We start from the raw sequence: 25539 nt of genomic DNA on the forward strand, positions 1-25539 counted from the left end.
AGGCCATCAGAGACCCAATGTGCAGTGCAGGGTTTCACACTCCCAAGTTGCTTGGGAACCATGTCTTCTTTACTGCACAAAACGCATGCATGCAGGCATACACATAATAAACACTCATTTACTGTACAAATACACTAGTGTACACTGTACATCAGAGAGGCGAAGGGCGACTGTAAGGATGAACAAGGTGGGTTTTCACTCCCGGACTGCTCATCACAGTCGCTCTTGGGGCAGGGCCGATTTACACACGCTTGCACCGGCACGGCCTCACTTGTCTGGGCCATGCTTGGAGTGAGCAGAGCAGGTCCGGGCCGCAGTCGAAATTGCAAAATACATAGACCACGGATGGCGTAGAACTTCCAAACACGGGGTCGAAATGCACATCGTTTAGAGTACCATACATGGTCTCGTAGTGTCCCCCTAGATGCTAGGACTCCCTGTTCAGCATGTAAAAAAAAGTAAAGTTTGCACGTCCGCGTTACCACCGGTGTTGAGCATGTGCTAGTGTTAATTAAGCTGATCTTACTCGACCTTGCAGCTCCATAGTGGATCCATCAAAGAAGCAGACGTCACGCTCCGAAGTGATCAAAATGAACTTGTCCAGGGTGGGTAGGTAAGCCATGTCGATGACCCATATTGACTTTTCCTCCGCTGCCTCGTCTCTGTTGTAGATTCTCAGGTTCTGCTGGTCGGGCTTCGCTGAATGGAAAGCAATGAGCAAACCGGGTCTTTTCCGGACATGGACGGAAGCACACGGCTCATACACAGCAGAACATTCCGAACAACACTACACCTTACTAGACTGATCCCTAGCGGCTAGTATTCAAGAAGCTAGAATTAGAAGCATGTCTAGTCCATCATTCGGAATGTGACATAAAGCAGGACCTGGTGTCTCTAAAGGACGGACACCCCGACCTGTTTCTGTGATTTAAGGGCATCTCTTTCAGGCTACTTTGCACCGGTTTCCTTACCAAGTTTAGACCGGGAAGATGCAATTTGTCTCAAATGCAGTGCAGAGACAATTGAACAAAATGTTCTTGATTTGCGTCATTTCAATAATAATTATTAGAACGGAATGGCTGCAGTGGAGCCTGCGCATCCCTGCATGAAGTACTGTTTCTCCTGCCACGTCGTCTCATTGCTCACACCGCACTTTGCAAGACAGTCAGTCCTGTTTTCAAACGTAGCAGACTATGTAAACTGATGACAACAGATATGATGATACAATGCTGATCCAGCAAAATCCCCCGCCCTCTTCTATTGTGAACAGCCATGCTTCTAGCTATAAGTCTTACAGTCTTTGCACAGGGAAAATGGCTCCATGGTCTTGGCCAGGTTAAGCTGGCCGTTCTGGATCTGCCAGAGGCAGAGCACGCCGTCTCCTGATATGCTGTGGAACTCGCCAATCCTCGGTGCCAGGATACGCACGGTCCTCTCCGCGTGGAAGCCCTCGGCAAATGCCGCCGGTGTTAGCGCACAGAACTGCGAACAGCATGGAAATGCATGTCATGCTAAATACAACAGTGAGTCCAAGAGGGCTAAGATGTTAAATGGGGGGGGGGGGGGCGGCGGGGCAGGGGGTCATTTTGATGACGTTCACGGCAGGATAGAATCATGCATTGAAGCATGCATGGTGTTACATGTATGTCAACACAATGTGTTTCCATGTGTGAAAATACACACATGTGCCCAATGCAACTAGAATGTCCTAAAGAGGGGACTTTCCTGCAGGCATTTACTACAGCGACAGTAATCTTGTACCGCAGCTATGCACAATTCATCTGTTTAACTCGAACTGAAGACGGACTTGATAATCATCACCGCTGGGGTTTCCAAGCCAGGAATTGAAGGCTCATGCTACTAATGAAGTATTACTTATGAACTGGACAAATTTGCATGAAACAAGCACAATAACATCATTGAGGTCAGCTTCGGAATTTTTAAGATATGGTATGCTTTCCAACGGTCAAAGTCAGGCCATTGTCGAGCCACCGTGCTCACATCCGTAACTTCTGCGTGTGTTCTTGTTGTGAAAGTGGACCGCCCAGAGTAAAAGACGTCCTACTCTCTCCGTTTCATGCCTGCACGTATCGTGCGCAACTCCACCAACCTGTTGCTTGCTGTAAAAGTCATCCTTGCGTTCCATCTCTGATGCCACGTACATGCAGAACTCATCCCAGTCGATCCGGCCATTGCAATTCGTGTCCACTTTCATGAAGGCCACCGTCAGGTAGTGGTCAAGTTTGGAGCTCAGCCCAAGATCCTCCATCAGCACTTCTTTCAGTTCATCCATCGTCTTCACAAGCAAACAGAAGAAAAAGAGGAAACGTGTAGATCAGGCCAGTGAGCTTGGGAGAGGGATATATCACCACATTCCAGAATTTGCACGGCATTAGACCAATGTCCCGTGGCAGCACAATCAAGAACATTGAGAAGTCTGCAAAGCATGTGTGTATGGATGTGTATGGGTGTGCCAGCTAGTTTGATTGGTGGGTATAGTTATACCAGATAGTGTTGGGTCCGTTGCCAACAGGCTGGGCTGCTTGAAGGTGTAAAGTTGTACCTGCCACCCTTTGTTGGTTTCAGGGTTCATATACTTTCTATTGGAAGCATACATACCTGTTGACCATGGACTACTTCTGACTAGATTATCTCTTGTGTAATCAATGATGCTACAGTAAGTTACTGTTGGGCGCCGAAGAACTGGGGGGAGGTGATGGTTCTAGCCTAGCTAGTTCTTATTTTTAGCGAAAACAGCCGTTTCGTTCTTATTTGATCGTACTGTCATACATGTACATGATTGTACATATCATTGTATGTACGAACGTTTACTTGTGGACCGTAGATGATGCATATACCAGCACATCGGACCTACATGTATTTATGCAGAAAAAACTTCTGAGTGAACAATATAGTGCACATTCCAGTTCCGTTCTTATCTTCAAAAATTCAGCCTAGATCGTTCCAAAAAATTGGTGAAATTCTAGCCTAGTCGTTCTTTGGTGGTCCGACAGTGCTGTAGTGAAGCTTGTATCAGATCCATTCTGATTTAGCTGTCCCTCCAGGAAATCGCGATTCCACGGATGCAACAAATTTCGCGATTTTGGCCAAAACCCGCAAATTTCTGAAAAGTCCCCGATTTCCCGCGTTTTTTGTTGTTTTCTGCACTTTTCACGCAGTATACGAGTACATGTACAGTGCTTTCTATGATCCTGTACGTGGGTTATTTGCACAGTACGCAAATAGCGATTCTAATGATGCAACAAATTTCGTGATTTGGCCCAAATCCGCAATTTCCTGCCAATAATTCCGCGAGTTCCTGGCAAGTTCCGCACTTTTCGCCGCATTTTTTGTTGTTTTCTGCCGCAATTTCTTGCGCAAGTTTTCGATGACTTTTTCCGCAAATTCCCGCAGGGACAGATTTAGCCACCCACACTAGTAGTACCAAGTATTACCTTCACTGGGGGCAGGGGTTACTGCAGTTGGATCCCAGGACGGATACCCTGATGCCGTCAATCCTTTTTCTGTACCTTGCCCTCACCCACTTACTGAGATGTGTGCCCGTAAGTGGGACCATTTCCAAATTCACCCATAGTTTGAGGATTTCAGGGGCTGTCAGCCGTTGGGTTGTTCAATAGCCAATTGTGTCATCTTTCCAAGATTCCTTTGAAATCTCTCTCCCCTCTCCCGGGGAGACCCACGTGACCAGTTTTGACAGTGAGCAAGTACAAGTATGTGTGTGCCGCATGCGCAGTGTGTGTGTGTGTGTGTGTGTGTGTGTGTGTGTGTGTGTCCATGTGCATAATCACCCTTACCAGGCCAGCTTCTTCACGTGCCCTCTCAAAGTACCGGCGAATGTCCACTTCGGACAGAGATGATTTAGGATTCCCAGAGTCCTTACCAAGTTCATCCATTATTGCCACTTCATCTCTGAACAGCTCTTCAATCCGCGCAAGTAGCTTACTATCGAACACCTCTTGCAGGTGATTCAAGTTTTCCAGGGACAGCAAGTCCTGCATGAAAATCTGCTTCCCCTCACTGCGGTTGAAGAGCGCATCCTCGTCCATTTTGCGCAGCTCTGCGTGAGTTCGCAGCTGCAGCATGCAAAAGAGGAGAAAGAGCTATACATCATTACTATTTTGATAATCCAAAGGATGATAGAGGGTTTCTGAGGGATTACCAGGGGAATGTCGAGGATCACCAGGGGATTGCCGAGGATTACCAGGGGATTATCAAGGATTACCAAGGATTACCAGGGGATTACCAAGGATACCGAAGATTACCAGAGGATTACCAGGAATTAGCGGGGACATGGTAGCGACATGTGTCACACCACACATGCCTGGGATTTCAACTACTTCGAAGTAATTGTTTGTCCAAAAATCCAAAAATCAACTCATCAATTAGCATGGAACCCATCCTTATGATATCTAAGTGTCCATAGTTTGGGTTAGGCCCTGCCTTGAAGCGGTGCTTCATTGCGGGTGGCGCTTTCTTGAACTCACTGTCTTCGGTCGGAAGATTTCCCTCAGGCACGGTTGCTTATTGCTCTCAGAAGAAATCTGAAAGGGGTCCGTGGGTGTCCCCCGGCCTGGAGCCGAGGAGTAAGGTGGCAGCGCTCCCTTTATAAGCCAAAGCATTTTTAGGATTCTAAATCATTTCTAAGAGCCTGACACAATAGACTAGGGCACTTTCGTGAATAGTCCTAGTATGAAAGTGAAGATTGGTTTCAGTCGGTGGGTCGGAACGACCTGTAAAGATCAGAGCGATTGCGAAAAATCGGAAAAAGTGGCAGACCTGGCATTGTGGCAGTTAGAAGTGCAACAGGTGGGAGTTTGACCACGAGGCATCTCTTTCTTCTAGCCAAGCTGAGTGGATGAGGACAAACACAATTAGGGGATCAGTGTTTTCGCAGCACTCCTCCACTGCCCAGCGGGCTGATGCACGTCAGATATCCGTGACGCTGCTTCTCTGCCACTTTTCGAGCTCTCTCCCTCTCTCCCTCTCTCCCTCTCTCCCCTCCCTCTCTCCCTCTCTCTCTCTCTCTCTCTCTCTCTCTCTCTCTCTCTCTCTCTCTCTATCTCTATCTCTATCTCTCTCTCTCCCTCTCTCTTGTATGCCTGCTTGTGGTGCCCTGGAAGATGATTTCTACGTTTTATCCTGTTTCTCCTGCTTGTGGCTACAATTGTACTGGCCCATGCATTTTTTAAATCACTAGGGTCGGTAGTGGTGATTGGGATTTCTCTCCTAGACCACTACCTCTTGGTACCGAACTGGCGGTACCCTACAAATGAAAGTGTATTTCCATTCCGACCAAGTTGGCCTGGTGAATCCACAACATTCCGATCAGGTTGGCCTGATGAATCCACAACATGCCGACCAGTTTGGCCTAATGAATCCACAAAATTTTATAAAAATACCAGTACCGTCTGCATGCAGATTGAGTTTATCGATTTGAAGTACAAGCTCTTCAGGTCCCCACTTGGGCACATGCCTTCTGCCCTGACTTGGGCACATGCCCTCTGCCCTGACTTGGGCACATGCTCTCTGCCCTGATTACTCACTCCTCGTTCAACTGACACAGCAACAGAAACCGGTGTTAAAAATCACTGTGACAGAAGGAAAATGCCTTGTTCAGGAATGGAATATGAGCTAGGCTGTGGGTGCATTGACTACTCCTGACAAGTGCTTCAACTGCAGTAGTACATGTATAACAATTCAGGTCAAGAAATATCTGGGCTGTTTTATTCTCTCGTTTCAAGTCTGCTACATCGTGATATAGAGCGACCAAAACCAAACCAAAAGCATATGGACACTGGGGGTTTCGTGGACTGACATTGAAATCTTCCATGTAGTCCCGGCTGGCTTACCTTCCGTGCTTACAACCACGACATTGACGAGAATGTATAATGTCCATGTAAGGCAATAGAAGTGTGGTGACGGTACAGGTGGCTGTCAAGTCGAGTGTCATGGATGTATGATGGCCTCCAAATCTGACACGTTTGACAGGTTTGCATGCAGCAGCATGATAGTGAAGTACATGACTGTACAGCTATGTGCCGATTCCAGTTCCTTGCTTGCATACTCTCATTCTACACTGTCTCTACAGCCACCACTGAGTCACATAGACACGCCTGACACTTGCACGGCATATCAGTACTTGTACAAGTTCGTGTTCCCCACCGTTCCAGATCTCTTCGACATCGCTGATGTCCTTCAGCAGCTTCTGAGAGCACGCTTGTAGCCAACTTGTGCTTTCCCGCCAGCTTTTGATGTGTTACCCTGGATGTATAGCAGCTCCGTTTTTCAAGATTCTGCAGTGCTGAGCCTTTGATTATACTTGTAGAAGACAACCAGCCAGTTACTGCCAAGACCTATTGCTGTGGTCCATTTAAAGGATTTACCTTCATATTGTAAACTACTCAAATAGCAGACGGAGCTGCTTCATTTAAAAAAAAGGTGACTGCTCCTGGCTTAACAATGGATGCTGCCCATGGAAACACAGCAGAGAATGCTACTGACACCACGGAGGATGATGGCACTGCAGCTCAAACAGAGTACACTGAAACGCGCCTTGAACAGTTAGTAGAGAGAGCTAAAGAGATAGTGCCGTATGTGTGGTTAGTGGCCTTACCTAGGCCACCACAAGTATACCTGTTCATGGCTCTACTGAAGCATTCCCGGACATTTCCAGGCGGTTCTTTAACGTTACATTTGCCAGCCTCGAATAGGGAACCAAGAGAACCAAGTGAATGCACAGAAGACGACCGCCTGATTTACCGAGTCGCCAGATTCATTGCATACCACGGCAAACGGGCCCCACGGGATAGACCCGGCTATGTCTACATCTTCACATCCCCGAAAGCTTGGACAGATCATCCCTCCCATGTAAAGATTGGCATGACGGCGTCCGCAAATTTATCCCGGATACAGAAACAAAAGAAATGTTGGAGAGGTTACACATTGCGCCTACGTCAACGTGCAAACTACCACAAGCTGGCAGAGAAGGTTGTTCACAAGCTACTGAATACTGGTACACCAGCTGCACTGACAAGGGAACAGTTCCGTATCCCGTGTTACCATGAAAACTGTACTACCAGGAAAAACTTCATAGGAAACATGGAGCGCAATAGGAGCAATCGCATTGGTCACCATGAGTGGTTCACATGGGCGTCAGAGGAAAAAAGAGCGCAGTTGGTCCAGGATATTACCGATGAATGTCTCTCGCGAAGCTGGACAACGGAGCAGAAAACAGCCTTGGAGCAGAAAACAGCCTTGGAGCAGAAAACAGCCTTAGTCAAGTGTTTGATTGAGAAGGTGCTACGTGACCGCGACCTTAAGCACACCTGGCGGGTAAAAGCACCATCAGCTGGTGATGCACCCCTGGCCAGAGTACTTGAAATGCTACTAGTACAGATCAAACCCACTAACAGATGGCTGCAGAGGCAAATCAGCAAAGTGGTGGAGCAGATCCTGAGCTTGTTGCTGATTGCATACGCCATTCAAGTTGTGGAGTGGGTGATCACAGTAGTCAATGAACCACCACCTCGAGAAAGTCGCTAATCCTCACAAGCCAAGGTGTGTTTAAATATTCTGTTTGCTGCCCTCCATGAAAATAGCTGCACGTGCAGTTCATGGTTTCTTTCCATGTCAAGGCAGGGGGGGGGGGGGGGCTGTTAGCAACCGACCAGATCATTACCTAATGACAACCGACCAGATCATTACCTAATGTAGTAATGACCACCTTCACTTCTAGTTACAGAATAGCAGTGCTTTAGCAATCTGTGCCGGTTTCACGTGGTCAAATGCATGGGGCATAATTCTATTATCAATTTTGAAAGTCACTTTGTGACATTCAATGAACACATAGTTTGAGCATATATTCTGGTTTGTTTTCTCATATACATTATCCGATGTAGGTTCATTGATGACTGTTGTGGTTTGCAATCAACAACCACTGATATACAATCTGTATTGTTTTACGCACACGTCCTGTCAACCGCGTGCTTCCGACTGCGGTGTTGTGGTTTGTTAGCTAAAGCCTAGTTCACATTCGACACAACGCCGACGGTACGGGACGTAAGGGCTTGTCGGGAGGGCTGGGGTGAGCTTTAAAATCCTGTACGATTCGTAGATCTACGACACGTAGGGGTGAAACGAGTATCTATTTTGACCAATCGATCACTCGTTCATAATATTCGATCGAGTATCCGATTATTTCGAGTATTTTATCAAAATTCAAAAGCACAAGATTTGCGAGCTCTCGACCAATTCGGAAGAAATTATCTGTGAACATAGAACAAAAGTCGCCAATGTCTTGTACAGAGAGTAAAGTAACATTTTCATCAGTACTTTCATATCTCAGAACGTTACTTGCCGTGGTGATCGCATCGTCCAAGTCTTAAAATACTGACTCAAAGCCATGCATAACGCATGCATACCAGTGGACCAGCGGTACAACACAAGTTTTTGAAAAATAAAATGCCAATACTAAAAAAATAAAATAAAATAAAATGTAAATAATCGACGTGGAGACAACAATTTTATAATAGCTATAAAGAGAACAAATTCTGCTGTCATCGCCACACTACAACAAAGTCATGAAGGTTTACCAAAATCAATTTTCTTGTCACAATCATCAGTGGAAAGCCGTGACTGAAGAGTAACCATGCTGAATCAATGATTAATATACATTCAATAATGTGAAAAAAAGAGGAAAAAAAACCATCGAGTGCAAAATTTCGAATACTCGCTCGTTTGAAATTTTCGAACGAATACTCGAATATTCGAACTAATCGTTTCACCCCTAACGACACGGCATGCAGCAGTCGTTGCGACGTTCAACGTCGAACGGCGCGAGTCATAAGGCACGGTCCGTGACGGGGTGACTTTCGGACCTAATTTCTCGTTTTTCGGGACTTCTTTTCAATTATTTCTCCTTGAAAGAAGCGGAATCAAATTCACAATCCCGGTTTTTCATGAAGATCAAAAAATTAGCCCTGAAAGTTGTGGCATTCAAATAATAGCGCCAGGAAATGATAGAATAGTTCGTCTGTCACGCTTCTGAACTATCCCTAAATACAATAAGTGACATGAGATCTTATTTTGCTAAAATTCAACTCAAGTCGTGCTAGCCATTCTGTGAGTTATCATCGGAAGCGCAGTGTTCGAAATGCTAAAAATATCCAAGTACGAATTGGGAGTAGTCGGCGCACGACGCCGTCTCCTGTTCACACTCGAATTGCAGCCGTTTTGTACGCTTGCGTCCCCGTCTACGCCCGTCTACGGTATGAAAAGTTGGATCGATCCAACTCTTCCCGTGGCTTCCCGATCTGTACGGTAGTACGGTTGCGTTCCCGTTCCTGGTGTTCACATTGGACGGCGTCAGACCGTCCCGTCGCTTCCCATCGATCCTAAGGGCCGGGTTCCACTGCGGCTCCACTGCTCCGCTGCTCGTCTTTCGCGGCTTGAAACGTCATCATTACCATAGTGACCGCGGCTCGAGCTGGAGCAGCGAGGCCGCGGCTCACCGCGAGCTTTTGCTACGATTCTTGACCAAAAACTGCGAGCCGCAGTCGCGGCTCGACCTGTTTCCCGTACTTTGCATTGTTTCGTACGCCAGAATTTTAAAATTCAAAATTTTAATTCGTTGCGCAGGCCAGAACACGAGGATTTTTTGATTTCGCGCGCGCGCAGGCAGGTGAAACGTCATCAAAAAGTGTGGACCACGACCGCGGTACCGCCAATGGCGAGTGTCAGTGGAACCGCGCTGCTCCGCTGCATGCAGCCAAGTGCCGCGGAGCAGCGGAGCCGCAGTGGAACCCGGCCCTTACGTCGCGTCCCGTCGCGCCCGTCGAATGTGAACTAGGCTTTAGTGAACAATCAATCTAGCGTACAATGAATCCCGTACGATTTGGACTGCCCTGTACAGAGTACGTGCATGCAGCTTGCTGTTACCGTATTTCCTCGATTAAAGGGGAAGTATACCCTAAAATCAAATTTTCACCAGTTGTAGTCTTCGGGGTGCTGAGTCGAATGGTCTTGGTTCGAGGAAGCTAAGACGCTCCCTTCCTCCTTTATTCCCAATCGAACTCGCGCACTTCCACCGAAACTGGGTGACTGCGCCCTACTAGATGGGAATTTGTATGCAAAATGTCACTAAAAGCGCCATTTCGTTCTTATAAAAGCACGGATGACCGCCATTGGCCCATATGTTGTAGTCTTTTGGACGCTGAGTCGACTGGTTTTGGTCCTAAAAGGCTGCGATGCAGCGTTCCTCCTTTATTCCCAATCGAACATGATTGAACAAGCGGTCACGTGCTCCTGCGTACACCAGTCACCTGGTCACCGTGCCTGCAGGGTACAACTTACTAGCCTGTTTGACCTTTTTTGGGTGCAGTTCTGTCACTCGAGTTGAACTCGAGTTGAACCTTGGTGTGAAAGTTGTCGCCCGCTGGGCGCTGGCGCGGTGACCAGGTGATTTGGGCACCCAGGAGCACGTGACCGCTTGTTCAACCATGTTCGATTGGTAATAAAGGAGGAACGCTGCATCGCAGCCTTTTCGGACCAAAACCAGTCGACTTAGCGTCCAAAAGACTACAACATATGGGCCAATCGCGGTCATCAGTGCTTTTATAAGAACGAAATGGCGCTTTTAGTGACATTTTGCATACAAATCCCCATCTAGTAGGGCGCAGTCACCCAGTTTCGGTGGAAGTGCGCGACTTCGATTGGGATTCAAGTAGGAAGGGAGCGTCTCAGCTTCCTCGGACCAAGACCATTCGACTCAGCACCCAGAAGACTACAACTGGTGAAAATTTGATTTTAGGGTATACTTCCCCTTTAATAGACCCGGTCTTTTGTTTTTTGAAGAGGGTTGGACCCCCGGTCTCTTATTTGGGCATGGTCCATTATTTGAGCACGGTCCACTATATTTTCATCGGCACATCGCTGGAAATGGTGGATTTTTAACACGTCATAATATAGAAGTTTTTTATTATGACGTGTTAAAAATCCACCATTTCCAGCGATGTGCCGATGAAAATATAGTGGACCGTGCTCAAATAATGAAAGAAAGCACTAGCCACTACAAAAATTGTAGTTGCGCAACCTAAAATCGCGTCCTTTTTTGATCCACCACGTGCTTTCTTAGTGCGCATGCGCAAAGCGATGAACTCAAATAAGAGACCGGGTCTCTTATTCGGGCATGGTCTACCAATTTTCCGTGAGGCCTCTAGGAGGGTCTACTATTTGAGCATGGTCTATTATTCGAGCATGGTCCATTAATCGAGGAAATACGGTATGTTCCGGAGTCTTCTGGATTTATCACCTCGTGTTCTTGTAAATAAAGTCAGTTGCGATCTGAGTGATCTCGAGAGTAGACTGGAGTTTTAGGTGCGTTCTCGGAACGCAACAATGACCATCCAAAAAATGTTTCTGAATTCTTCTTCACATATTTTATTCAATTAGTCCTTCATGGTGTTTTTGAGTAACGAAAAGGTCTTATCCTCCCAGACACAACGGACAACGGGCACGGGTAGGTGGAACGCCATTTGTAATGTGAGACGAAGAGACAGAGACAAACGATGAACGAAACGACTACATTATGTAAGAGAGAGCGAGCTGGATTGAGAGAGCATGCAAGATAAAGGGCCTGAGTCTCCCCTGAAGAGGGGAGAGAGATTCAAAAGGAATATTGGGAAGATGACTCAATTGGCTATTGAACTGCCTAACGGCCGACACCCCCTGAAATCCCCAAACTCTGGGTGGACTTGGAAATGATCCCAGTTATGGGCTCACCACACCTCAGAAAGTGGGCGAGGACAAGGTGCTTGAAAGGGCCTAGGGATTGACAGCATGAAGGTGTCCGTCCCGGAATACAACTGCAGTTACCATGGTTACCCCTGCCCCCAGTGAAGGCAGTACTTGCTACTAGTGTGGGTGGTTAATCAGAGTGGATCATCATCTGATATAAGCTTCACTCACACGGTAGCACCATTGATTACACAAGAGCTAATCTAGCCAGAAGTAGTTCATTGTTAGCAGGGATGCATAGTTCAAATAGAAGGTATATGAACCCTGAAACCAACACAGGTGACAGATACAACTTTACACCTTCAAGCAGCTGAGCCCATTGGCAACAGACCCGACACTATCTGGCATAAGTGTACTTACCAACCAAACTAGCTGGCACATACACATACACACATATGCGCACACATCAGTACATACACACACACACACACACACACACACACACACACACACACACACACACACACACACATGCGCACACACACACACACACACACACACACACACACACACACACACAAACAAAGAAAAAACACATAGTAGGCACCGGCGGATTATGCCGGCATAATTTGGTGGTTGAAAATTTGGAGCATAATTTGGCATCCTGTCGGAGGTAGGAGCATAACTACTTGATTGTACCACAGTTCTAGTATGTAGGCGACACAATCGTGTACATGCACAATGCACCTGAGCAGTGCTGGTGGTCTGCATGGTAAAGGGTTCGGAGGTCATGTAGATAGTGTTTTCAATGAAAAGCTGGGTTGAAATCATGGCAATCCATTATTGTATGCTCGAACTCGTCTTCTTCAAAGTTCTTTCTCACACTGACACAGAACATATAGCAGAAGATGCGAGTGGATCAGCCTTTATCAGATACCCCGGGGCGGACGAGATAGTGACGGGTAGTCCGCAAAACTCCGCATACATGTACATTATCAATATATTATTTTTGCATGGTACGAAGTCATGACCTCTGGATTTAGCAGCCACGAGTGTGCAGGCTATGGATATTGCTCTAATAAATAAATAAATTGAGGTATACGGTTGATGTTTGGTCATGATTGAAGGAGAGGTGAAGCTACAGCAGGGATGAGCTGATTATTCGCAGGGTGAAGGTGACATTGGTTGGACGAGTATGACGAATACGAAGACAGTTGAACATGGTAACTCAAACTAATTTGGCAATGAAAAAATCTTTTTTCAAAAGAAGTCAACTAATGAATGGAAGAAGTAATGTTTTCTCTTTCCATGTTGATCTCTAGCACATGATGAATGCGGGATACCATTGTATGGGGAATGGGGATACTGTGACTCGTGTACATGTATTTTGTTGTACTTATGGCCACTTGCAAGTACAAAAGAGGCACAATTTTCCGAACTTTGAGGCTCCATAAAGTACAACAAAGTCGGTAGAGCATGAGACTCTTAATCTCAGGGTTGTGGGTTCGAGCCCCACGTTGGGCGCCAAATGTCGTCAATTCTATTGGACGAACTGTTACTATTGCTCTCCTCGCCACTCCACACAACAAAAGACTAGTGCAAATTGGGAGAGAGCGTTTTCTCAGACTTGACTTCACAAGGCGATGGGAGAACTGCGCTCCAACAAAACGGACAAGAGAATATATTATGGGGACGTGAAGAAAAGAGGGGAAAAAGTGGGGTGAGGGAGACGAAAGAGGTGCCTGTGCAAAGTACAACAAGGCCTGAACAGGACGGGAGACAAAGACGACCGATGGCGAAATACGACGGACACAAGACGGCAACCAGACAAATACAACGGAGACAAGACGAGAAAATGCGTAAACTACAGGGACGAGATGAGAAATAATGCATACGGAGGGGACAGAAGACGGTGCAGCGGCATGTACAAAGCGTTCCAAGACAGCGCAGCGGCGTGTACTACGGGTCAGCAGCATGTATGACACAGAGACACATACGCAGCCACATGTACGACAAAGAGCAACCCGCGCAGCCGCATGTACAACACAGAGCTACAAGCGCGACCACATGTACAACAAATATGTATCCCAGCGTGCCAAAGCATAACATGAGGATTTTGCGAGCATAATGCGAGAATCCATGAAAGCATAATTACATGATTTCGCGACCATAATCCGCCGGAGCCTAACATATAGGCACAAATACACAAACGCACACCTTCTCTCACACACCTCACATTTCAGTGCAGGGTCGGCTGCGGACAGCCACGTCGCCCTGTTTCAAGGGGAAAACAGGGTTGCCAAAAATGATACAGCAACTGCAGAATGACCACGTAGATAAAATATAAGCAACTAGAACTTATAAAATCAGCAGTGCAGAAAGATACAGCAAGAAAACCACCACATTCAGAGCAAAATATATACATAGGGCGGGTGGGTGGGCCCTTGACAAGCAAGACAAAACTGAGAAGGACAATCTTTTTGCGCAAGCGCTCAACAATGATTACGTCACTAAGTGACGTCAACCTGCACTGCGTGCTACAACAAAAATAATGAACATAAAACAAGCATCGCAAATATTCGAAGTTCGAGAGAACATTGCTTCTCGTTTCTTTCGAATACTCAGCCAACGAGAAGAGTACACTTCTCTCTCACACCTCACATTTGCAACAGCAAAACCACAGTGCAGGGTCGGCTGCAGACATGGCCACATTGCAAGATGACAAATCATAGCCGAGTATGAATAGGACATTACAAGACGAATCAGCATGGACGCCAGGAAACTAGGAAAGATATACATATAATTACATTATGACCATATGCCCGCTGTTCACACGACCACCTGTCCCATGGCGCCGGAGACTCTTAGGAGGTTAGGCAGGGATTCCGAGAAATATGACTTCATACCGGACTCACTCCTCCATCCTCCATGGCGTCGGATTAGACGGTCTGGGATACCTGCAGCAGCCGCCATGGAGACACCCCCGGAACGGAGGCTATGTACACCATACTTGTCAGGATCCTCTCCAACTGCCGCCAATGCCGCCCGTACTAACTCCCCCACTCTGGAGTATGACATTTGGACCGAAAAACCTGCCGTCCATGGTGGGTTCGGACTCTGCCAAACAATGTCGAGTTTGGCGAGCGGTCACCGCTGGCGAGAAAGTGTTCAACTAGTTGTACTGGACAGAGGTCTTGTTCCCAACGGCTGATGAACACCCAGCTACCTTCCCGGAACTGGTAGTTCTTTCTGCATTCCAGGGAAACTGCCATATACTTGCAAGTAGTCTCGATGAATGAACAAGGAATCTACACGGACATGAGAAAGATCGTCCCAGCGGAGGAATCCAGCAAACCCTAATGTAACGAGTGCCAGGGTTTGGAAATCCTGCAATGTTCCAGTAGACAGTGAGACCTTCAGCTTCTTGAGCAGTTTCGGTGTCAGCGGGGCTTTCCTCCTGCGTTGCGCGGCGAGAAAACTCTTTGCTACTTGATGTACCCTTTGCACAATGGGTACTCGGCACGGATCAGGATGACTATAGGTATCATGTTTCACACACACACACACACACCTTGACCTTGATCTTGATCTTGATCTTGCCCATTGTGTACGCAATGATAGCGAATGTCGGAAAGTTCAAGTGAGAGCACGAGCGCAGAACTTGGCATGTCGTTTCAGGTCTCCTGGTCGATGCAATGGGCGTCCACAGACACAGAGAAGAGGATCAGGAGCGGGCCGTGACGGTGGAGTGCTACTCGCAACTCGTCTCCAGCCGGGACGATCTTGGCAACTCTCAAGCCAGATGGCCACGCCGAGGTCCGCCAGGCACACACACACACACACACACACACACACACACACACACACACACACACACACACACACACACACATGCACGCACACGCGCGTGCGCCCGCGCACCCACGCACAGTCACTAATTCCTGCCCGCCCTGAAATGCCATGGTAAGTAATTAAATGGTATTATGCTTACCCCGGGTGGGCCAAAATTGGCAAGGAATGGCGTTCTGTCTCTTTGAGACGATGGTCTGCGATCCTGTCGCTTTGATCTTGTTAACACTGCACATATCACAAATAATTTCAAAAATAAATTTAGTGCAGCGAGGATTAAACAATTGTTTGTAACGGCACAAATAATTATTTTTATTGTATCACTTCGAAGTACTTAAAAGTAATACAATGAAAAGATTAACTGGTTTGAGGGAAAGAGACAAACGGGAAAAGAATTATTAATTTTGTGCCGTTATGTCCACTCGCACACCTTTGACCTTTTTCAAGCGGCGCCCATCGCCAGAGGTGAAGATAGCGATGCTACAGCAGAAGCCATAGCAACTTGTGCCGGGATTGCACCATTCAACAGCGTGCAAGGCTGAAGAACTGACCGTCACTATTCAGTCTGGTCTACACCATACAGCTTTGAAGTGGCTTTTCTGGTCAGTGAATCCCTATTTTTTGGTCTTTTGTAATTTTTTCCGCACACACATCACACCACATACTCCAGGATGCACTTGCTGCTGGTCACCACCCAGGAGAATGAAATAAAAGTCAGGAGAAGTCTGAGAAAGAGAAGAAAGACGTGTGTGACCATATTCGTCGGGAATCGAACCCACAACCTCCCGTTGGGAAATCGTTGCACATACACGCACACACACGCACGCACGCGCACACACACACACACACACACACACACACACACACACAAACACACAAACACACACACACACACACACACACACACACAGGAACTTAGCAAGAATGAATTTCACACCTCTTTCGAGAGTCAGCACGACTGAATTTTAGCATCTGCTGGAATGTCACCACACTGAATGATCAATCACTGCGGGTATACGACCTAAGTCCGTTGGTCACATGACTGAGTCCTTGTAGCATGATCCTACGGGGACACAAGGCCATGGAAAATCTTTCACATTGTACACTAAAGTGGCACGCGGCACTTTGATATGCACCACATTGAAGCAAGATGATACAATAGCTCAGGGTCAAAGATCAGGGAACACAAAAGCATTCGAATACATCGAGACGTGCTCTTTCTTTTTCAAATTGTAGGTTGTAGCACGGTAGTACTGAAACCTGACACTCCCTGGTTCTCAGCCATGCTCTTAGACCATTCCATTCACTATGCCTGCGGCACAACACAATCTGCCGCCGTCTTCAGTTTGCCACACCGGCTGATTCCATACGGGTCTTCAAGTGTCACATTTGGGGTGAGCGATGGTGGGGAGAAAGCAATTTCAATAACAACAACAGCAGCAGCAACATAAACAACAAAGCCTTTGTGGCAACGGCAAGGGCAATGATACCAGAACCACCTGCGGCAGAGACAGCGGCAGAGACAGCGGCAGTGACAGCCAGAGCCACAACAACAGCAACAGCAACTTGTGCATACTTTTCCCCGTAATCCCCAGTTATCTACCCCCCCCCCCCCCCCCTCTGCATATTTTCTGTAATCTTTTGTTTTTGTGGAGCGCTTAGGTTGCAATGAAGCCGAGACCCTATGGTCTGTCACTGAGCTGCCCCTGCCTCTAACCCACTGCTGCCATTCCATGTGTCTCATCGCTGCCTTGCTGCTTTGTGCTGTCAAATGGTGCGTGGTTTTTTGTAACTTTGAAAAAAAAATCAGCAGCAACACAAACGGCAATGTTTTTGTTGAAAAGCAATAGTGTGCATAGCAAGAACTGCTAGGCCGGTAATGACGAAAACAAAAGACCTCACTGTTGCAGACATCATGATTGTTCTTACTTGGAACACGTTTCTCGTCTCTGGTTGGGGTACGATCCAACGCCTGTAGGTATTCTTCATCCTCCTGTGAAAACATGAATAGAACGTATAACTGCTACCGGTGGCCGGTATTTACACCCATGCATGTGTGTACGTGCATGCAAATATACACATACACACGCACACACAGAATGCACACACGGACATACTTCAACATACGTGCACGCACACATACACCCACACCCACATGAACACACGTACACCCAAAAGCACCCCCCCCCCCCCCCACGCACACATTGGCATAATACAATGCAGATCTCAATGTCTACACACCACCCGTGACATCACCACATGCACACACCAGGGTTATAGCCAGAAGAAACGTGAAGGGGGGGGGGGGGGGGGGAGAGATCATCGGACCCAATGTAAAAAAAAAAGAAGAAGAAAAGGTAAGTGATGATTATGATGCAATGACTCATGCACTGTTGTGCTACTACATGTCATGTACATGTACATGATGTGTCCTCATCATGTATATACACTAATACAGTCAACTTCGCATATAACGACACTCGTCGGGCATCAGAAAAGTGTCCTTATTCGCGAAGTGTCGTTATACCCGAAGTCTCATTATATGTATTACAGTTGGTTGGGACTTTGCTCTGGGCATGGAAATTCTGTCGTTATTCGCGAATTATCGTTATATCCGCAGTCGTTTTTAGTGAAGTTGACTGTACTGTAAGGCAACAAATATTCGGCGCATATTTATTTTCGGCTATTTTCGGCCTGGTCATGTTTGGCCGAAAATTTGTTGCGGCCGGAATTTTTGTTTTGCAAGGTTCAGTGTGACAGTGTATACAGGCGGCAGCAGTACAGGCCGAAAATTTGATGCGGCCGAACTGTGTTTTAGCCCTGGGAGGCCGAAATTTGACTGGGCCGAACATTTGTAGACTAACAGTATAAAGGTGGTGCTGGCTCTCTGAAGTGAAGGGTGGCACATTCAGTTTGAAAGGAGGGCGGTCAAAAAGTGAAGGAGGGCGTAGCGCCCCGCTATGTCGCTGTGGCGAGAACCCTGCACACAACACAGACCAGCGCTAGCGACTTCGTGTAAGTTTGTGTAAACCAGGGAGTAGTACAATACATAATACTACTCCCTGGTGTAAACCATGGGGTATTTGCCTACTATTTGGAGCCCCTTGCCGAGATATTTTCTGGCAGGAAAAAACCATAATGTGTGCTGTGGGTACAGTGAAACCTGTCTAAGGGCCGGGTTCCACTGCGGCTCCGCTGCTCCACTGCTCGTCTTTCGCGGCTTGAAACGTCATCATTACCATAGTGACCGCGGCTCGAGCTGGAGCAGCGAGTCCGCGGCTCACCGCGAGCTTTTGCTACGATTCTTGACCAATAACTGGGAGCCGCGGCCGCGGCTCGACCTGTTTCCCGTACTTTGCATTGTTTTGTACGCCCGAATTTTAAAATTCAAATTTTAATTCGTTGCGCAGGCCAGAACACGAGGATTTTTTTATGATTTCGCCCGCGCAGGCAGGTGAAACGTCATCAAAAAGTGTGGAGCACGACCGCGGTACCGCGAATGGCGAGTGTCAGTGGAACCGCGCTGCTCCGCTGCATGCAGCCAAGTGCCGCGGAGCAGCGGAGCCGCAGTGGAACCCGGCCCTAAGACGACCGCTCAAGGGACCTTCAAAACGTGGTCTCTGTTACCAGGTGGTCTCCTTATGCAGGGTCATTTGACTGGAAATAGCATCCCTTGGTCCTGGTTCAATGGTCTTCTAGGACTGGTGGTCGTCTTTTCCGAGTGGCCGCCTTCAACTTACAGATTTTAATGTAACATCCCTTGGTCCTGGTTCAGTGGTCTACTAGGACGGGTGGTCTACTAGGACGGGTGGTCTACTAGGACGGGTGGTCTACTAGGACGGGTGGTCTACTAGGACGGGTGGTCTACTAGGACGGGTGGTCTACTAGGACGGGTGGTCTACTAGGACGGGTGGTCTACTAGGACGGGTGGTCTACTAGGACGGGTGGTCTACTAGGACGGGTGGTCTACTAGGACGGGTGGTCTACTAGGACGGGTGGTCTACTAGGACGGGTGGTCTACTAGGACGGGTGGTCTACTAGGACGGGTGGTCTACTAGGACGGGTGGTCTACTAGGACGGGTGGTCTACTAGGACGGGTGGTCTACTAGGACGGGTGGTCTACTAGGACGGGTGGTCTACTAGGACGGGTGGTCTACTAGGACGGGTGGTCTACTAGGACGGGTGGTCTACTAGGACGGGTGGTCTACTAGGACGGGTGGTCTACTAGGACGGGTGGTCTACTAGGACGGGTGGTCTACTAGGACGGGTGGTCTACTAGGACGGGTGGTCTACTAGGACGGGTGGTCTACTAGGACGGGTGGTCTACTAGGACGGGTGGTCTACTAGGACGGGTGGTCTACTAGGACGGGTGGTCTACTAGGACGGGTGGTCTACTAGGACGGGTGGTCTACTAGGACGGGTGGTCTACTAGGACGGGTGGTCTACTAGGACGGGTGGTCTACTAGGACGGGTGGTCTACTAGGACGGGTGGTCTACTAGGACGGGTGGTCTACTAGGACGGGTGGTCTACTAGGACGGGTGGTCTACTAGGACGGGTGGTCTACTAGGACGGGTGGTCTACTAGGACGGGTGACGGGTGATTGCCTTGACAGGTTTTACTCTACATGTAAAGTCCTAAGTAAAAAGAGGAAATAGAGGAAATAGAGTAAATAGAGGAAAGTTTGCACGTCCATGTTCACCACCGGCTTTACAATTGTGTTGAGAAACACAACAAGCTTAGGAAATGCCGAGTTGCAAGAAATGATGGGGAAATGATGGGGAGCTGGGTCATTTCTTCTCTAAACCCTAGTTCCTTCGTTTCACCGACACTTAAACATGGATGCCATGTACTCGTACTGCCATGCTACTGGTGAAGGTTTCAGTTACTGAAACTATTTGAGCACAGACCCTCCTGGCTCGTGCAGTAAGCGCTCTTCCTCAGGTGTACATACGGTTTTAGGCATTTCCCAAATCGGCCGGCTGAAAAATTCGACGAAAACAGTGGTTTTGAAGAGATAAGCGATCTTTTCGCCGAACTATAGTATGGGATTTTCGCACTGAATTCGCCTAAAATCGATGTTTTGGTACCTCTACAGCATGCAAATACAACTTCTGTAACAATTATACTGCGAGAGGTGACTGCGATTTTAGGAATTTCCGAATCAGCCTGCAGGAAAAGATGCCGAAATCAATGGCTGTGAAGAAATCGCCCATAATTGCGCCGAATTTACAAATTTCGCACTGAATTCGCCGAAAATCGATGTTGTAGTGCCTGTACAGCTTGCATGTACATGTACATGTATACTGCGAGCGGTACTGCAAGCACTCCTATGAACCGAGTTCTGACTTTGGGGCTCATAATATGGCCGAATTTGGACATTCTCTTAGCCGATCGAAAAGCCGATAAGGCGAAAAACGCGGGCCGATTTGGGAAGTGCCTACATATGGTGCAACTGCAGATTGCGTTGTTCTTGTCTGTCACTGTGACGCACACACGTATGTGTCTGCTTTTTATCTTCCTCTTGTTCTTCAGACTTTTTTGCTTGCACATTACGTCTTTGTACAGTGCTGCTCAATGAAATCCACGCACGTCACTCAAGTACGCGCCAGGGCGTTGTGCAGCCCTAGAGCCAGCAGAGGCTAGACCTGCGAACACTGGGCTGCGAACTGATTCTTAAAAGGCACACCGTGACTTGAGTGCCGACGCCGGGGACTGGATTTCATTGAGCAGCACAGTAATAACCTCTATTGAGTCTATTCGCAGTTGTATTCTCCAGAGTAGATCTACTCTGCCGTGACCGCACTGCCCTGGCTAAGGAAGGGCATGACAATAATTACGAGCTTTATCATACACGACCATCATGGTCATGCAGGCCCAGCATGCACTAGTACAGTAGTAGTACAGGATAGACACTAGGATATGCCAGTACATTGTGCCGTACTGGTTGTGGTAGTGCTAGATCTGCTCACCATCATTTCTCCGCCTGGCAAGTCCCGCTTCAGACCAGCCGGTAGCGAGCGCGGCGTTTTTCGTAGTTCGCGTCGAGCCGTTCGCACCACTCTCTGCCACGACGGTTCTCTCAGCTTCATAGCGCTGCAGACCTCCTTGAATGCGCTGCTCCCCTTGCCCTTCTCGTTCTTTACAGCAGCGAGCAAGCCCAATTGGCGTGGGTCAACTTTCGTCATGATTTCAGGGAGGGTAAGTCCTGGCAACGTTGGCACATCTTCCTTGGGTGACGCTGCGTCCGTTCGACTGGGCGATGTAGCCCCCGACATTGCGGAAGCATTTGCGGAAGCCGCCATCTGCATCGACTTGTCTACAACATACACGACTACACAACGACTACGTCCTAGTCCTCATCGATCATCTAAGAGTAAGACTTTCCCTCTGGCAGCGCAAGACTTGGCAAGAGGCAGTGGGGTCGTGTCCTTCCGTGCTCGTGTTACCTCTCCATAATCGTAGACACTCTCTCCGACTCTTTCCAGCACGCAGTCATTCTTGGACAAGTGTGCACCAGACAAGTACATGTACAGTACTGTAGTTTGCGCCACTGCCAGGCAGTACAGTGGACCTGGGTGGATCTACCCAAACAGGGCCAAAGTAGGGCCCAAACCATGTACTGTACCACTCTTCCCGTAATCATTATAATTGTTATGTGGGCACTTCTGGCGCACTACGACTCGTAGATCGACAGATTTCACTTCTTCTCAGTCTTTTTTGTTCATTCAGATCATCTAATGACTGTGATGATGATCATGACTTTTTTGTGGAACTTTTGAAAGTTTCTTGCCTGAAATAATTGTTGTCTGCGAGTACGAGTATGTGCATAGTGTGATCTTGTAAATAAGTTTGAACTAGATTGACTGAGGACGGCGACATAATGCAGGAGCTCTTGGAAGGATCACACCCCGTGCGGATGTGTGCTCCGATGGTCCGCTACTCCAAGTTAGTCAGTTAGTCTCGACACGCACAAACACACACCAATATTACTTGGGACTTTGAAATTTATGTTTGTTATAATAATAGTGCACATTAGTTATACACGCAGTCAACTTGATGAACACATACATGTAGCTGTTATGAGAATTAATGATCTCTTTCCGCGGACAGTACTGTTTCTTCGTATGTGAACTCATGAGTGCAGTGCTGAAAAGAGAGCTTGAACGCAATACAAACCAGAAGCAATAAAAGCTACTTTCTTGAAGCCAGTATTTCGATCAGGCTCTGATGTGCCTATGAATTAGCTGCCTCGACCGGCCTTGTTTGTAAATTTGGGATTATGTATACCTTGTACATGTACATGGTGCTGCAAAAGTGTTGATCCCTCCGAACACGAGATAACGTGTATGTGCTAAAATGCTTTATTTAGTACGAGTACTTTGTATGTCCACCATGTGCTTCAATGCGGTGACCAAAGCTGCCTGCAAGATTCAGCAGAATTTGGGCGGGGATTTTCCTCCATTCGGTCTTGATGCGCTGCTTGAGAGCTTGGAGCGTTTTCGGAACCGGCTGCTGATACACCGCCTCCTTCAAGATTGCCCGGAGGTGCTCAATTGGGTTCAAATCTGGGGAACTGCCAGGCCAGTCTTGCTTCTTCCAGAAGTGAGGGTTTCCAAACAACTCCTGACAGTGCTGCCTGGTAACATTGGCAGTTTGAGCCGGTGCGCCATCCTGCTGAAAGCGAGCTGAAGCGCGGTGGTGGATGACCTTGTTCTCATCCAGTCTCTCTCCATCCACTTGCCTGTTCCAGGCTTCCAGGAAAACTGGAAGGATGTTATCACGATAGTACTGTCCATTCACAGTGGCTGGCGATAGGCTTTAGCTCCCCAAGGCTTGCTTCTAATATATCTGCGCACGGTCAACTCATGCACACTCGCTACGTTGTTTATCCTGAGTTTTTTAGCGATCTTTCTGGGAGATGCACCCCAGTTGCCCTTCGCCTGCTTCGAGATTGACTGCTTAGCAGCACCGCTCAACTTCGTAGGCCTGCCACTCACTGGGGCATCAACAAAGCTTCCTCTCCTCAGCCATCGCTTCACAAGTGACTTATTCCAGCCCGTTGCCTCAAAAATCTCTTTGTAAGACATGCCGCATTGCTTCATGTCACAAATTCTCCGCCTCTCATCTTCACTAGCCATAAGGCTTACTGGGTCAGTTTCAAGCTAGACAGCTCGAAAAAAACCCTGAAACAACTCAATGCAAACTGAGAATTTTGAACAAATTTTTTCAGTGCACATGGTCAGGGTCCATTTTGTCCTTGGCAACAGGGGTTTCCCCACAGTACATGGTACATGCATGTTGCAGCACACTTTAGCCTTAGGGGTATGCATGGGGGGGGGTCAACACTTTCGCAGCACATGCTATTTTGAACATTGTATTGCATTACTGGCCATGGGTAGCTGGGAATTAGGGACTGAAGTTGGGCTCAAGTCCTGCTTGGAAGCGGAAGCATTTTTTCTAGCCGTGCTGCGACCTACAGTGGGAAATTGTGGCCTGGCACGAGGGAAACGTGGATGAAGCGAATGGGTCTTTGACCACTTTGGTGGTGGGTCTGATCTACTCACCTCCCACCGCTTTAGGAGCTGCATCTGTGCCTTTATCCTTGAGGGTGATGGTGTTCCTACGGATGCGGAAAATTCGGTGTAACCGAGTCTATGCGAACCGGGGTTCAACCCTGAATTTTTTTGTCTGGAACAATTAAATTTTGCGATGCTTCTTCTTCTGCCACATAATAAATACATGTACAACCCGTTTTCTTTTATTCTACAGCCGACTGAGCCCATACACGGACTGACTGACTGTAGGATACTCTACTGAGACCATTGCAAGGTGCTCACCTGACTATTGAGTTCCAACATGTCGAACCAGGGCGAACATGTTCATCAAATGCTCACTGCTTAGCTAAGACTTTGCTGCCAAGTTCTGGTCCACTTTTCTGAGGGTGTTAACACTCCATACATGTAGTAGCCACTTCATCTTGCTCAAAATCACACACCACCCAAAACGGTCACTCGGCTACAATTATTGGAAAATAATGAAGCAGTTTAATCCAAATGTTTGAGCCAGGCCCATCTTCTGGAATGAAAGTCCAGTACAGAGAACATGGTATTTATATGTGACGAAAATGACGCGAGGTATAGCACTACGGTTGAGTACTTTTTTAAATCATCATGATAGGAAGGTTGATTGCTTGCAACACTGGAGCTCACGCTTCTCCTATCGACTTCACTTGACACTTGACCGACTCATGACTGCCATTCACAACACACAAGAAGTTCATGAAACCTTCCACTTGGCAAACCTGCGAGTTAGTACCACTCCCTGCTCACCCGTAGGCGTCAGTTGGACTTGAGTAGGCTGGGGTCTTTGCACCTGAAGAGCACCACTTTTGTGGTGTTTCCAGACCAGAACATCACCAGGAACACAAACTTACAGAGTCGCTCCGTTTCCAGCGCAACGAACACCTCATTAAAGACATTAGCACTAGATTATCTAAGATACATGTAGCAGCGTAAGTCACTGTTGCGCATGAATGTGCAGATGTGTGGAGAGTAGGCACTATACAAGTAGTGCTCTTCAGACACAATCTTCCTCAGCCTATTCACGCTCAACTGATGAGAGGTTTATTCCCCGAAACAATGTGTACTAGTGTTGAGCAGGGAGTGGTGCTTTCTTGCAGGTTTGCCAAGTCGAAGGTTGGGTGGATTTCTCGTGTGGTAGCCGTGAGTCAGTCAAGTGCCAAGTCAAGTCAGTGGGAAAACAGCAAGTTCCAGTGTTGCGAGCAACCAATCTTCTTGATACGTTCTTATAATTATCGTCAAAGTTGCTACCACTAATTCGCACGGAGTCATTTTTGATTCTATTGCTAGCATGTGCTTTATTCTTCGAAAAGAATCCCGAGAATGTTGGGTCAAATCCATGAACTGTATGTTCTC

General features: G+C 47.6%; 2 protein-coding genes across 5 annotated transcripts in view; one reads left to right on the forward strand and one right to left on the reverse strand.

Annotated features, from left to right (window-relative positions):
* LOC135809302 (WD repeat-containing protein on Y chromosome-like) overlaps positions 1-21977 on the reverse strand; it is a 42760-nt gene extending 20783 nt beyond the window's left edge. Inside the window, exons 1-7 of one of the 3 annotated variants that reach the window (XM_065322630.1) lie at positions 21574-21977; positions 17533-17596; positions 15746-15831; positions 3816-4094; positions 2111-2296; positions 1296-1482; positions 527-699 (exon numbers count right to left, since the gene is read on the reverse strand). In XM_065322630.1, the coding sequence (XP_065178702.1) occupies positions 527-699; positions 1296-1482; positions 2111-2296; positions 3816-4094; positions 15746-15831; positions 17533-17596; positions 21574-21912 (1314 nt within the window). In that variant the 5' untranslated portion in view covers positions 21913-21977. Of the gene's footprint in view, positions 1-526; positions 700-1295; positions 1483-2110; positions 2297-3815; positions 4095-5564; positions 5832-5870; positions 6513-15745; positions 15832-17532; positions 17597-21573 lie in introns of those variants that run through there. The other 2 variants (XM_065322632.1, XM_065322631.1) reach the window with 2 other exon arrangements.
* Positions 21978-22384: 407 nt separating this feature from the next.
* LOC135809305 (tRNA-dihydrouridine(20a/20b) synthase [NAD(P)+]-like) overlaps positions 22385-25539 on the forward strand; it is an 8428-nt gene continuing 5273 nt past the window's right edge. The window contains exon 1 of one of the 2 annotated variants that reach the window (XM_065322634.1): positions 22385-22549. In XM_065322634.1, the coding sequence (XP_065178706.1) occupies positions 22485-22549 (65 nt within the window). In that variant the 5' untranslated portion in view covers positions 22385-22484. Of the gene's footprint in view, positions 22558-25539 lie in introns of both variants that reach the window. The other variant, XM_065322636.1, reaches the window with a different exon arrangement.

This window comes from Sycon ciliatum, chromosome 2 (genome assembly GCF_964019385.1).
Source record: "Sycon ciliatum chromosome 2, ocSycCili1.1, whole genome shotgun sequence".
NCBI classification, from domain to species: domain Eukaryota; kingdom Metazoa; phylum Porifera; class Calcarea; order Leucosolenida; family Sycettidae; genus Sycon; species Sycon ciliatum.